General features: G+C 66.2%; 1 protein-coding gene across 1 annotated transcript; it reads right to left on the bottom strand.

Annotated features, from left to right (window-relative positions):
- Nucleotides 1-4,348: 4,348 nt before the first annotated feature.
- LOC141735289 (uncharacterized) lies at nt 4,349-11,423 on the bottom strand. The gene is made up of 7 exons (XM_074567897.1): nt 11,352-11,423; nt 9,097-9,213; nt 8,865-8,957; nt 8,679-8,770; nt 7,646-7,780; nt 4,829-5,038; nt 4,349-4,731 (listed from the first exon to the last, which is right to left on the bottom strand). Exons 1-7 carry the CDS (start codon nt 11,421-11,423, stop codon nt 4,359-4,361), a joined length of 1,092 nt encoding a protein of 363 aa, XP_074423998.1. The 3' UTR covers nt 4,349-4,358.
- Between the last annotated feature and the right edge of the window lie 2,578 nt (nt 11,424-14,001).

Below are 14,001 nucleotides of genomic sequence, written 5' to 3'. Positions count from 1 at the left end.
CACATTTTAAGGCAAAACCCACACATTTTATAGGAAAAAAACCCACATTTTCTTCTTTTCTCAACATTTTAAACCCAAAATCCTCCTTTTTTCCCCCAAACCAGGCCCCGTTCCGCAAAAAAAATGCCATTTCCACCTTCACCCTGAACCCAAACTCCCTTTTTTTTCCACAAAAAAGGCAAAAATGTCGGATTTTTGCCCAAAAAACCCACGAAATTTGCCACAAATTCCCCCCCTTGACCCCCAAAACTTGCCTTTTTTTGCCGAGGAATCCAACAAAAATTCGCAAATCTTGCCTTTTTCGCCCCAAAACCTGGAAGTTTGTGTCCAAAAAAATCTTGGCTTTTTCGTTTTGCCCCAAATCTTCACATTTTTACCCCCAAATCGCGACTCTTCGGTCGAAAAATGCCTTCATTTTCCTGTCCTCAAAAATACCGACGTTTCCACCCAAAAATCCTTCACTTGCTCCAAAAATCATCGCTTTCGTGGCCCCCCCCAAAATCCTGACTTTTCCCCTCCGCAAATCTCGGCGTTTTCACCCCAAAAAAACCCCCAAAACCCTTGATTTTTGGGGCCTGCGAAAAATCTTCGGTTTCGTCCTCAAAACTCTTCCCTTTTACGCCCCCAAACTCGTGACTTTTCTGCTCAAAAAAACCCTCCGCTTTTGCGCCCCAAAATCTCCGCTTCTGTCTCCAAAAAAACGCCATTTCTCCGCCCGAAAAACCCTCACTTTGGGGCAAAAATCGCCTGCTTTGCGAAAAAAAAAAAAAAAAAAACCATTTCCACACATGAAAAGACCCAAAAACCCCGTTTTTTGGCCCAAATCCCCCATTTGCCCGTTTCCTCCCCCCCACCTTCGCCGCCCCGCGCCAAAACCCACCATTTTTTGCTATTTTGATACCAAAACCGCCCTTTTCCGCCCCGTTCCGCCCCGTTGCTCAACCGCGGCCCCGCCCGCCCCCAAAATTTGCGTTTTTCCACCCGATTTAACTCGGGGCCCCCCCAAAAAAAAAAAAAATCCCCTCAATGGCGGGATTTTACCCCAAAATGACCGTGGGTGTCGTGTCCCCTCCCCCCCCCCCCCCCGCCTCCCCCCACGGCGCTGGGACGCCCCCTGGCGGCCAAGGGGGGGGCCCCGGTCTCTCGGCCAATGGCGGCGCAGGGACCTCCCCCTCGCTCTCTCCTGATTGGACCTCGAGAACCTCCATCGCCCCCCAAAAAGGGGGGGAGGAACCCGCCCCCCCCCCCGCCCCCATTTCCAACTTAATTTGACCCAAAATGGTTCCTCCAGGGTTCTTGAGGTTCTCCAGGACACTTGAGGTTCTCCTGGACATCTAGAACCTTCCCGGGTGCCTGGCTCCGCCCCACAGACCCCATAAGTCCCCTCCGTGACCCTCCCCCCACGGTCACATGGACCTTCTGGACACCTGAGGTTCTCCTGGACCTTGGTTTCTTCAGGATTCTTGGGTTCTCCAGGACAGTCGAGGTTCTCCTGGGCATCTAGAACCTTCCCGGGCGCCTGGCTCCACCCCACAGACCCCATAAGTCCCCTCCGTGACCCTCCCCCCATGGTCACATGGACCTTCTGGACACCTGAGGTTCTCCTGGACACCTGAGGGTTCTCCTGGACTTTGGGTTCTTCAGGGTTCTTGAAGTTCTCCAGGACACTTGAGGTTCTCCTGGGCATCTAGAACCTTCCCGGGCACTTGGCTCCGCCCCACAGACCCCATAAGTCCCTTCCATGACCCTCCCCCCATGGTCACATGGACCTTCTGGACACCTGAGGTTCTTCTGGACACTTGAGGTTCTCCTGGACTTTGGGTTCTTCAGGGTTCTTGAGGTTCTCCAGGACACTTGAGGTTCTCCTGGGCATCTAGAACCTTCCCGGGCACTTGGCTCTGCCCCACAGACCCCATAAGTCCCCTCCGTGACCCTCCCCCCACGGTCACATGGACCTTCTGGACACCTGAGGGTTCTCCTGGACCCGTCCACGTCTCCTGGGGGCACCCCAACGTCCCCAGTGTCCGTCCCCCCCCCACCCCAGGCCTGGACCTCCCCCCCAGTGCCCCCCATGGCCAGTGTGCCCCACACCTGGTGTGCCCCATATCCAGTACTGGGATGTACTGGGGGTACTGGGAGAGGTACTGGGGGGATACTGGGGCACTGGGGGGGCACTGGGGGTTACTGGGGGGGATACTGGGAGTGCTGGGGGGATACTGTGGGTACTGGGGGGGGCACTGGGGGAACCGGGGGTTACTGGGGGGGATACTGGGGGTACTGGGGGGGGCACTGGGGGAACTGGGGGTTACTGGGGGGGATACTGGGGGTGCTGGGGGGCTACTGGGGGTACTGGGAGAGGTACTGGGGGGATACTGGGGGCACTGGGGGGGGCACTGGGGGTTACTAGGGGGGATACTGGGAGTGCTGGGGGGATACTGTGGGTACTGGGGGGGGCACTGGGGGAACCGGGGGTTACTGGGGGGGATACTGGGGGTACTGGGGGGGGCACTGGGGGAACTGGGGGTTACTGGGGGGGATACTGGGGGTGCTGGGGGGCTACTGGGGGTACTGGGAGAGGTACTGGGGGGCTACTGGGGGCACTGGGGGGGGCACTGGGGGAACTGGGGGTTACTGGGGGGGATACTGGGAGTGCTGGGGGGCTACTGGGGGTACTGGGAGAGGTACTGGGGGGATACTGGGGGCACTGGGGGGGGCACTGGGGGAACTGGGGGTTACTGGGGGGGGATACTGGGGGTGCTGGGGGGCTACTGGGGGTACTGGGAGAGGTACTGGGGGTACTGGGGAGGGATAGTGGGGGGGGCATTGGGGGTACTGGGAGCACCGGGGGGTACTGGGGGATACTGGGAGCACTGCGGGGGGGGGTTACTGGGGGGATACTGGGGGTTACTGGGGGCACTGGGAGCACTGGGGGGGGGGGAATGGGAGCACTGAGGAATACTGGGAGTAAGGAGGGGCACTGGGGCGTACTGGGGGATACTGGAGAAACTGGGGGCGCGAGGGGCAAGGGGGAGACTGGGAGTAACGGGGGGGTGCGGGGGGAAACTGGGGGTACTGGGGACACTGGGGGACACTGGGGGATAACGGGGGGGTACTGGGAGGCACTGGGGGGGATACTGGAAGGACTGGGGGATACTGGGGCTGTTGGGGGGCGAGAACAGGCCCGGGGGGGGGGGAATCCCATTGATGAATGGGAGAGGGGCGGGAAATCCCATTGATAAACTGGAGAGTGGCGGGAAAATCCATTGATGAATGGGAGAGTGGTGGGAAAACCCATTGAGAAACTGGAGAGTGGCGGGAAATCCCATTGATGAATGGGAGAGGGGCGGGAAATCCCATTGATGAACTGGAGAGTGGCGGGAAATCCCATTGATGAATGGGAGAGGGGCGGGAAATCCCATTGATGAACTGGAGAGTGGCGGGAAATCCCATTGATGAATGGGAGAGGGGTGGGAAATCCCATTGATGAACTGGAGAACGGCGGGAAAACCCATTGATGAATGGGAGAGGGGCAGGAAATCCCATTGATGAATGGGAGAGGGGCGGGAAATCCCATTGAGAAACTGGAGAGGGGCGGGAAAACCCATTGAGAAACTGGAGAGCGGCGGGAAAACCAATTGATGAATGGGAGAGTGGTGGGAAAACCCATTGAGAAACTGGAGAGCAGCGGGAAAATCCATCAATGAATGGGAGAGTGGCGGGAAATCCCATTGATGAATGGGAGAGGGGCGGGAAAACCCATTGAGAAACTGGAGAGCAGTGGGAAAACCCATTGATGAATGGGAGAGGGGTGGGAAAACCCATTGATAAACTGGAGAGGGGCAGGAAAACCCATTGATGAATGGGAGAGTGGCGGGAAATCCCATTGAGAAACTGGAGAGTGGCGGGAAAACCCATTGATGAATGGGAGAGGGGCGGGAAATCCCATTGATGAACTGGAGAGTGGTGGGAAAACCCATTGATAAACTGGAGAACGGTGGGAAAACCCATTGATGAATGGGAGAGGGGCGGGAAAACCCATTGAGAAACTGGAGAGTGGCGGGAAATCCCATTGACGAATGGGAGAGCGGCGGGAAAACCAATTGATGAACTGGAGAGCGGCGGGAAAACCCATTGATGAATGGGAGAGTGGCGGGAAAACCCATTGATAAAGTGGAGAGCGGCGGGAAAAGGCAACTGGGAGCCCCAAAAAGGGGGAGTCTGACCCCAAAAGGCTGCCCCGGCCCCGCCCCCCCCCCCAGCCCCACGGAGCCCCCCCCGAGCCCCACGGAGCACACACCCCCCCCCTCCTCCCTCAGCCCCACGGAACCGAAACACCCAGGGGGCCGGGAAATGTTTATTCATTGATGTGCACGAGGCCGGGGCCCCACGTCGGGGTCCATACTGGGAGTGCTGGGGCCGCTACTGGGAGCACTGGGAGCCTCAGGGCCCATACTGGGAGCGCTGGGGCCGCTACTGGGAGCGCTCGGAGTCATACTGGCGGCACTGGGAGCCTCAGGATCCATACTGGGAGCGCTGGGGCCGCTACTGGGAGCGCTGGGAGCCGTACTGGCGGCACTGGGAGCCTCAGGGTCCATACTGGGAGCACTGGGCCCATACTGGGATTGTACACGGGCAGCTGCAGCCCGGGCTGGTGCTGTACTGGGAGCACTGGGGCCGTACTGGGAGCGCTGGGGCCATACTGGGAGCGGGGCAGCCCCTGCGAGGACCGTGCTGGAAGCACCGGGGTTGTACTGGTGTTATACTGGTGTTATACTGGTGTTATACTGGGATGGCTCGCGCAGAGGCGGGAGCCAGAGCGGCGTCTTACTGGGAGCGTCGTGGGGCCCGTACTGGGAGCACTGGGCCCGTGGTGGGGCGGTGTGGGAAGAGCTGTGGGGCAGCCCGGCGGCGTCCTGGTCCGTACTGGTCCGTACTGGTCCATACTGGTGCGCTCAGGGGCTGGGGGGGTCCTCGTCGCCCCCCCGCACCAGCAGCACCGGCCCCAGCCCCTCCGTCAGCACCTCCACGAACTCCAGGTCTGACCCACGTCAAGGCCCTGCCCCACAACTGGGCCCGCGCCTGCCCCGCTTCCGCCCCACTTCCCCCATCCCCGCCCCCTTTCCCCCCGTTTCCCCCCCTTTCCCCCCCGTTTCTCCCCATTTCCCCCCCATTGCCCCATTTCTGCCCCACTGCGGCCCCACTTCCCCCCGTTTCCCCATTTCTCCCCATTCCTGCCCCACTTCCGCCCCATTTCTGCCCATTTAGCCCCATTTCCCCCCATTTTCCTCCTTTTTTCCTCCTATTTCCCATTTCTCCCCCCTTCTGCCCCACTTCTCCCCATTTCTCCCCACTTCCGCCCCATTTATCCCCCCTTCTGCCCCATTTCTCCCCACTTCCGCCCCATTTCCGCCCATTTCTCCCCACGTCCGCCCCATTTCTCCCCACTTCTGCCCCATTTCTCCCCATTTCCCACCATTTCTCCCCATTTCCGCCCCATTTCTCCCCACTTCCGCTCAATTTATGCCCCATTTCTCCCCACGTCCGCCCCATTTCTCCCATCTCCACCCCATTTCCGCCTATTTCTCCCCACTTCCGCCCCACTTCTCCCCATTTCCGCCCACTTCCGTCCCATTTGCCCCCCATTTCTCCCCACTTCCGCCCCATTCCGCCCCATTTCTCCCCACTTCTGCCCCATTTCTCCCCCCTACCGCCCCACTTCCGCCCCATTTCTCCCCAATTCCGCCCCATTTCCGCCCATTCCCCCATTTCTCCTCATTTCTACCCACTTCCGCCCCATTTCTCCCCATTTCCGCCCCATTTCTCCCCACTTCCGCACCACTTCCGCCCGACTTCCGCCCATTTTCCGCCCATTCCCCCCATTTCTCCCCACTCCCGCCCATTTCTCCCCACTCCCGCCCCATTTTCCCCCACTTCCGACCCATTTCTCCCCACTTCCGCCTATTTCCCCCCACTTCCGCCCCATTTCTCCCCACTTCCGTCCACTTCCCCCCATTTCCGCCCCATTTCCCCCCACTTCCGGCCCCCCTTCCGCCCATTCCCCCCCATTTTTCCCCACTTCCGCCCCATTTCCGCCCATTTCTCCCCACTCCCGCCCCCCTTCCGCCCATTTCTCCCCACTTCCGCCCATTTCTCCCCAGTCCCGTCCCATTTCTCCCCATTTCCCACCATCTCTCCCCATTTCCGCCTCATTTCTCCCCACTTCCGCTCAATTTATGCCCCATTTCTCCCATTTCCACCCCATTTCCGCCCATTTCTCCCCATTTCCGCCCACTTCCGCCCCACTTCCGCCCCATTTCTCCCCACTCCCGCCCCACTTCCGCCCACTTCCGCCCCATTTCTCCCCACTTCCGGCCACTTCCGCCACATTTCTCCCCACTTCTATTCACTTCCCCCCACTTCCGCCCCACTTCCGCCCCATTTCTCCCCACTTCCGCCTATTTCTCCCCACTTCCGCCCCATTTCTCCCCACTTCGCCTATTTCTCCCCGCTTCCGCCCCCCTTCTGCCCATTTCTCCCCACTTCCGCCTATTTCTCCCCACTTCCGCCCCATTTCCGCCCACTTCCGCCCCATTTCTCCCCACTTCCGCCCCATTTCCGCCCACTCCCGCCCCATTTCTCCCCACTTCCGCCCCCCTTCCGCCCATTTCTCCCCACTTCCGCCCCCCTTCCGCCCCATTTCCCCGCATTTCTCCCCACTTCCGCCCCACTTCCGCCCCATTTCCGCCCACTTCCGCCCCATTTCTCCCCACTTCCGCCTATTTCTCCCCACTTCCGCCCCATTTCTCCCCACTTCGCCTATTTCTCCCCGCTTCCGCCCCCCTTCTGCCTATTTCTCCCCACTTCCGCCCATTTCCGCCCACTTCCGCCCCACTTCCGCCCCACTTCCGCCCCATTTCCGCCCACTTCCGCCCATTTCTCCCCCCTTCCGCCCCATTTCTCCCCACTTCCGCCCCATTTCTCCCCACTCCCACCCCATTTCTCCCCACTCCCGCCCCACTTCCGCCCATTTCTCCCCCCTTCCGCCCCATTTCTCCCCACTTCCGCCCCATTTCTCCCCCCTTCCGCCCCATTTCCGCCCCATTTCCGCCCACTTCCGCCCCATTTCTCCCCACTTCCGCCCCACTTCCGCCCACTTCCGCCCCATTTCTCCCCACTTCCGCCTATTTCTCCCCACTTCCGTTCACTTCCCCCACTTCCGCCCCACTTCCGCCCCATTTCTCCCCACTTCACCTATTTCTCCCCACTTCTGTCCCCCTTCTGCCCATTTCTCCCCACTTCCGCCCCATTTCTCCCCCCTTCCGCCCCATTTCTCCCCACTCCCGCCCCACTTCCGCCCCATTTCTCCCCACTTCCGTTCACTTCCCCCCACTTCCGCCCCACTTCCGCCCCATTTCTCCCCACTTCCGCCCCATTTCTCCCCACTCCCACCCCATTTCTCCCCACTTCCGCCCCCCTTCCGCCCCATTCCCCCCCATTTCTCCCCACTTCCGCCCCATTTCCGCCCCATTTCCGCCCCACTTCCGCCCACTTCCGCCCCCCTTCCGCCCCATTCCCCCCCATTTCTCCCCACTTCCGCCCCATTTCCGCCCCATTTCCGCCCCACTTCCGCCCGCTTCCGGGATCCAGCTCTCGGGGGGCCGCGCCGCGCGGGGGGGGGGGCGGGGGGGGCAGGTCGAGCAGCACCAGCCGGGCCCCCCCCGAGCGCTCGCCCAGCGCCTCGTTCAGCCGCTCCGCAGCCGCCATGCGCCGCACGTTGGCCCTGCCCAGCACGGACCAGTACGCACCAGTACGCACCAGTACGGACCAGTACGGACCAGTACGGACCAGTACGGACCAGTACAGACCAGTATACGAGCCCCTCCCCCCCCCCCGGCCCAGCCCAGAGCACCTGCTTCTCTCTCCCGGTATAGACCGGTCCCTCCCAGTCCCCTCCCAGTCCCTCCCAGTATACCCCAGTCCCCTCCCAGTATATCCCCGCCCCTCCCAGTACATCCCAGTATATCCCAGTCCCCCCCAGTCCCCTCCCAGTCCCTCCCAGTTCCTTCCCAGTCCCTCCCAGTCCCCTCCCAGTACATCCCAGTACATCCCAGTACATCCCACTCCCCTCCCAGTCCCTCCCAGTATACCCCAGTCCCCTCCCAGTATATCCCCGCCCCTCCCAGTACATCCCAGTATATCCCAGTCCCTCCCAGTCCCTCCCAGTTCCTTCCCAGTCCCTCCCAGTCCCCTCCCAGTACATCCCAGTACATCCCAGTACATCCCAGTCCCTCCCACTCCCCTCCCAGTCCCCTCCCAGTCCCTCCCAGTATATCCCAGTCCCCTCCCAGTGCCCTCCCAGTATATCTCAGTCCCCTCCCAGTATATTCCAGTCCCCTCCCAGTCCCCTCCCAGTACATCCCAGTATATCCCAGTCCCCTCCCAGTGCTCTCCCAGTCCCTCCCAGCCCCTCTCAGTATATTCCAGTCCCTCCCAGTCCCCTCCCAGTACATCCCAGTATATCCCAGTCCCCTCCCAGTCCCTCCCAGTCCCTCCCACTCCCCTCCCAGTCCCTCCCAGTATACCCCAGTCCCTCCCAGTACATCTCAGTCCCCTCCCAGTACATCCCAGTATATCCCAGTCCCTCCCAGTCCCTCCCAGTCCCCCCCAGCGCCACTCACGGGTTGGGGCCCTGCCGGGGGGCGCCGCCCCCCGCCCCTTCCTCCTCCTCCTCCTCCTCCTCCTCCTCCCACGCGCTGTGGGCGGGGCTTCCCTGCGACGTCACCGGCAGCGTCACGCGGGGGCGGGAAGCTGGGGTGGGGGGGGGGGTGGTGGGGGGGGGGGGTGTCGCGCGGCGCTGACGTCACCTGCGCCCGCTGCCGCAGCTGCCGCAGCATCTGCGCGCGCTGCTCCATCATCAGCGTGCGCTCGTACGTGTACGTGCTGACGTCACCGACGTCCTGCGGAAGCGAGGGTGAGACCCCGGCGGAGAGGCGGGGGGGGGGGGGGGGAGGCACAAAACCCCCCCCAAAAAACCCCCAAAACTCCCCAAAAAAAGGGGTGGGGGGGGGGGTTTAAGGGAGGGGGGGGGTCACTCACGAGGCGCACGAGGCGGGGGGGCCCCCCCAGCCCCCGGCCCCCCCCCGGCCCCGCCCCCGCCGGGCTCCGCCCCCCGGCGCTGACGGCGAAGAGACGCACGCGGCAGCCGGCCCAGTGCTGGGGGGGGGGGGGGTGACGTCACCGGGGGGAGGGGCTACGGCGGCCACACCCACACCCCCCATAGACACACACACACCACCCCCCCCCGGCCCCACACCCCCCATAACCCACACAGCCCCCCCCCCACACAGCCCCAGCCCCATAGACCCCCATCACCCCCCCCCCGGCCCCACACCCCCCCCACACCCCCCCCATAGCCCCATATCCCCCCCCCAGCCCCACACCCCCCCCACACCCCCCATAGCCCCCCATACCGCTCCCACGCCCTATAGCCCCCCCCAGCCCCACATAACCCCCCCACAGCCCCCATAGCCCCCCCATAGCCCCCCATCACCCCCCCCAGCCCCACACCCCCCATAGCCCCATATCCCCCCCCGGCCCCACACCGCTCCCCCAGCCCCACACCCCCCACACCCCCCATAGCTCCCCCCAGCCCCACACCCCCCCCAGCCCCACCCCGCCCCCCCAGCCCCACATCTCCCCCCATAGCCCCATATCCCCCCCCCAGCCCCACACCGCCCCCCCAGCCCCACACCCCCCCCACCCCCCAATATCCCCCCCCAGCCCCACACCCCCCACACCCCCCATCACCCCCCAAGCCCCACACCCCCCAGCCCCATATCCCCCCCCCAGCCCCACACCGCCCCCCCGCCCCACACCCCCCATATCCCCCCCAGCCCCACACCCCCCACACCCCCCCATAGCCCCATATCCGCCCCCAGCCCCACACCCCCCATAGCCCCATATCCCCCCCCCAGCCCCACACCGCCCCCATGTCTCATCACCCCCCATCTCCCCCCGCCCCCCCCAGCCCCACACACCCCCCCAGCCCCACATCTCCCCCCATAGCCCCATATCCCCCCCAGCCCCACACCACACCCCAGCCCCACACCCCCCCCACCCCCCAATATCCCCCCCCAGCCCCACACCCCCCACACCCCCCATCACCCCCCATCACCCCCCAAGCCCCCCAGCCCCCCAGCCCCATATCCCCCCCCCAGCCCCACACCGCCCCCATGTCTCATCACCCCCCAAGCCCCACACCCCCCATAGCCCCACACCGCCCCCCCGCCCCACACCCCCCATATCCCCCCCAGCCCCACACCCCCCACACCCCCCCATAGCCCCATATCCCCCCCCCAAGCCCCACACCGCCCCCATGTCTCATCACCCCCCATCTCCCCCCACGCCCCCCAACCCCACACAACCCCCCAGCCCCACATCTCCCCCCATAGCCCCATATCCCCCCCCAGCCCCACACCCCCCCCACCCCCCAATATCCCCCCCCAGCCCCACACCCCCCCCACACCCCATAGCTCCCCCCAGCCCCACACCCCCCACCCCCCCATCACCCCCCGAGCCCCACACCCCCCCATAGCCCCCCATTCACCCCCAGCCCCACACCCCCCCATAACCCCCATCACCCCCCAAGCCCCCCACACCCCCCCCAGCCCCATATCCCCCCCAGCCCCACCCCCCACACCCCCCATAGCCCCACCCCCCCCAGCCCCACACCCCCCAGCCCCCATATCCCCCCCCCAGCCCCACACCGCCCCCATGTCTCATCACCCCCCATCTTCCCCCCACCCCCCCCACCCCACACAACCCCCCAGCCCCACATCTCCCCCCACAGCCCCATATCCCCCCCCAGCCCCACACCCCCCACACCCCCCATAGCCCCCCATTCCCCCCCAGCCCCCCCAGCCCCCCATAGCCCCCATCACCCCCCGAGCCCCCCACACCCCCCCCAGCCCCATATCCCCCCCACAGCCCCACCCCCCCCACAGCCCCCCATCACCCCCCGAGCCCCACACCCCCCATAGCCCCATAGCCCCCCCCAGCCCCACACCGCCCCCATGTCTCATCACCCCCCATCTCCCCCCACCCCCCCCAGCCCCACATCTCCCCCCATAGCCCCATATCCCCCCCCAGCCCCACACCGCTCCCCCTGCCCCACAGCCCCCATAGCCCCCCCAGCCCCACACCCCCCACACCCCCTCCAGCCCCCCACAGCCCCATATCCCCCCCCCAAGCCCCACACCGCCCCCATGTCTCATCACCCCCCATCTCCCCCCACCCCCCCCCAGCCCCACATCCCCCCCCCGCCCCACACCGCCCCCCCCAGCCCCACAGACCGGGTGGCGGCGCAGCAGCAGCGGCAGCAGCGTGAGCAGCCGCCCCTCCCCCGTCACCCACCAGACGTCCATGGTCCCCCCCGGGCCCCCCGCCCCCAGCGGGCCCTTGGCCACCAGCAGCCCCGGCCACCGGCCCCCGCCGCCCGCAGCACCTCTGGGGGGGGGAGGGGAGAGGGCTCAGACCCACACACCCCCCCCCCGGACCCACAGGTGGGGGTCAGACACACACACACCCCCCCCCGGACCCACATATGGGGGTCAGACACACACACACACACGCGCCCCCCCCCCCAGCCCCACATCTCCCCCCATGTCCCATCCCCCCCCCAGCCCCCCAGCCCCACATCTCCCCCCATTCCATCTCTCCCCATCACCCCCCATCTCCCCACACCCCCACACCCCCCCAGCCCCACATCTCCCCCCATCTCCCCCCATGTCCCGCCTCCCCACAGCCCCCCATCTCCCCCCACCCCCCCCAGCCCCACACACCCCCCCAGCCCCACATCTCCCCTGTCTCCCATCTCCCCCCATCTCCCCCCACCCCCCCACCCCCGCCAGCCCCACACCTCCCCCATGTCCCATCTCCCCCCATCTCCCCCCAGCCCCACCCCCCCCCCAGCCCCACATCTCCCCCCATGTCCCATCTCCCCCCACCTCCCCCCAGCCCCACCCCCCCCCCAGCCCCACACCTCCCCCATGTCCCATCTCCCCACACCCCCCCCAGCCCCACACCTCCCCCCATCTCCCCCCATGTCCCGCCTCCCCACAGCCCCCCATCTCCCCCCAACCCCCCCCAGCCCCACACCGCCCCCATGTCTCATCACCCCCCATCTCCCCCCACCCCCCCCAGCCCCACACACCCCCCCAGCCCCACATCTCCCCCGTCTCCCATCTCCCCCCAACCCCCCCAGCCCCACACCCCCCCCAGCCCCACACCTCCCCCCCAGCCCCACATCTCCCCCCATTTCCCATCTCCCCCCACCCCCCCCCACCCCCCCAGCCCCACACCCCCCCCCCAGCCCCACACCTCCCCCATGTCCCATCTCCCCCCATCTCCCCCCACCTCCCCCCAGCCCCCCCACCCCCCCAGCCCCACATCTCCCCCATGTCCCATCTCCCCCCACCTCCCCCCAGCCCCACACACCCCCCCCAGCCCCACATCTCCCCCCATGTCCCATCTCCCCACACCCCCCCCCAGCCCCACACCTCCCCCCCCGTACCCAGGAAGGCCGCGGCCGCCGCCGGGCGCCTCCTCCATGCCCGGGGCCAGCCCAGCAGGAGCGTGTCGGGGCGCAGCGCCCCCACCCCACAGCTCTGCACCAGCCCCACAAGCGCCGGCCCCCGCGGCCCCGCCACCAGCACCTGCACGAAGCCCCGCGCCCCCGCGGCCGCCAGCGCCCCCCGCAGCGCCTGGGGGGACACGCCGTGGGGCGGACCCATAGCGGGGGGACCCGCGGGGGGCCGGAACCATAGTGAGGGGACACACGGTGAGGCGGAACCATAGCGAGGGGACACGCGGGGGGACGGAACCATAGAGAGGGGACACACGGTGAGGCGGAACCATAGCGGGGGGACCCGCGGGGGGACGGAACCATAAAGGGAGGGGACACACGGTGAGGCGGACCCATAGCGGGGGACCCGCGGGGGGACGGAACCATAAAGGAGGGGACACACGGTGAGGCGGAACCATAGCGGGGGGACACGCGGGGGGCCGGAACCATAGCGAGGGGACACGCGGGGGGGCGGACCCATAGAGGAGGGGACACGCGGGGGGCCGGAACCATAGAGAAGGGGACACACGGTGAGGCGGAACCATAGCGAGGGGACACACGGGGGGCCGGAACCATAGAGAGGGGACACACGGTGAGGCGGACACATAGCGGGGGGGACACGCGGGGGGCGGACCCATAGCGGAGGGGACCAGCCCCACATCTCCCCCTCCCCGGACCCATAGGAGCCCCCCCCAGCCCCACAGGGACCCCCAGCCCCACATCTGCCCCTCCCCCCAGCCCCATAGGAGTCCCCCAGCCCCACATCTCCCCCATCTCCCCCAGCCCCACATCTCCCCCCATCTCCCCCCAGCCCCCCATCTCCCCCAGCCCCACATCTCCCCCCCAGCCCCACATCTCCCCCAGCCCCACATCTCCCCCATCTCCCCCAGCCCCACATCTCCCCTGTTTCCCATCTCCCCACATCTCCCCACATCCCCCAGCCCCACATCTCCCCCCATCTCCCCACACCCCCCTCCAGCCCCACATCTCCCCCCAGCCCCACACCTCCCTGTTTCCCATCTCCCCCCATCTCCCCCCACCCCCCCCAGCCCCACATCTCCCCCCATCTCCCCACACCCCCCCAGCCCCACATCTCCCCCCGGCCCCATCTCCCCCCCCAGCCCCACATCTCCCCCCATCTCCCCCAGCCCCCTCCAGCCCCACATCTCCCCCCATCTCCCCACACCCCCCCCAGCCCCACATCTCCCCCCGGCCCCATCTCCCCCCCCAGCCCCACATCTCCCCCCATCTCCCCACACCCCCCCAGCCCCACATCTCCCCCCGGCCCCATCTCCCCCCCCAGCCCCACATCTCCCCCCATCTCCCCACACCCCCCCAGCCCCACATCTCCCCCCGGCCCCATCTCCCCCCCCAGCCCC

The sequence above is a fragment of the Larus michahellis genome, chromosome 30 (genome assembly GCF_964199755.1).
Source record: "Larus michahellis chromosome 30, bLarMic1.1, whole genome shotgun sequence".
In the NCBI taxonomy this organism is placed as follows: domain Eukaryota; kingdom Metazoa; phylum Chordata; class Aves; order Charadriiformes; family Laridae; genus Larus; species Larus michahellis.
The sequence above is the reverse complement of the archived record's forward strand: the minus strand, read 5'-3'. Positions and strand labels throughout refer to the sequence as shown.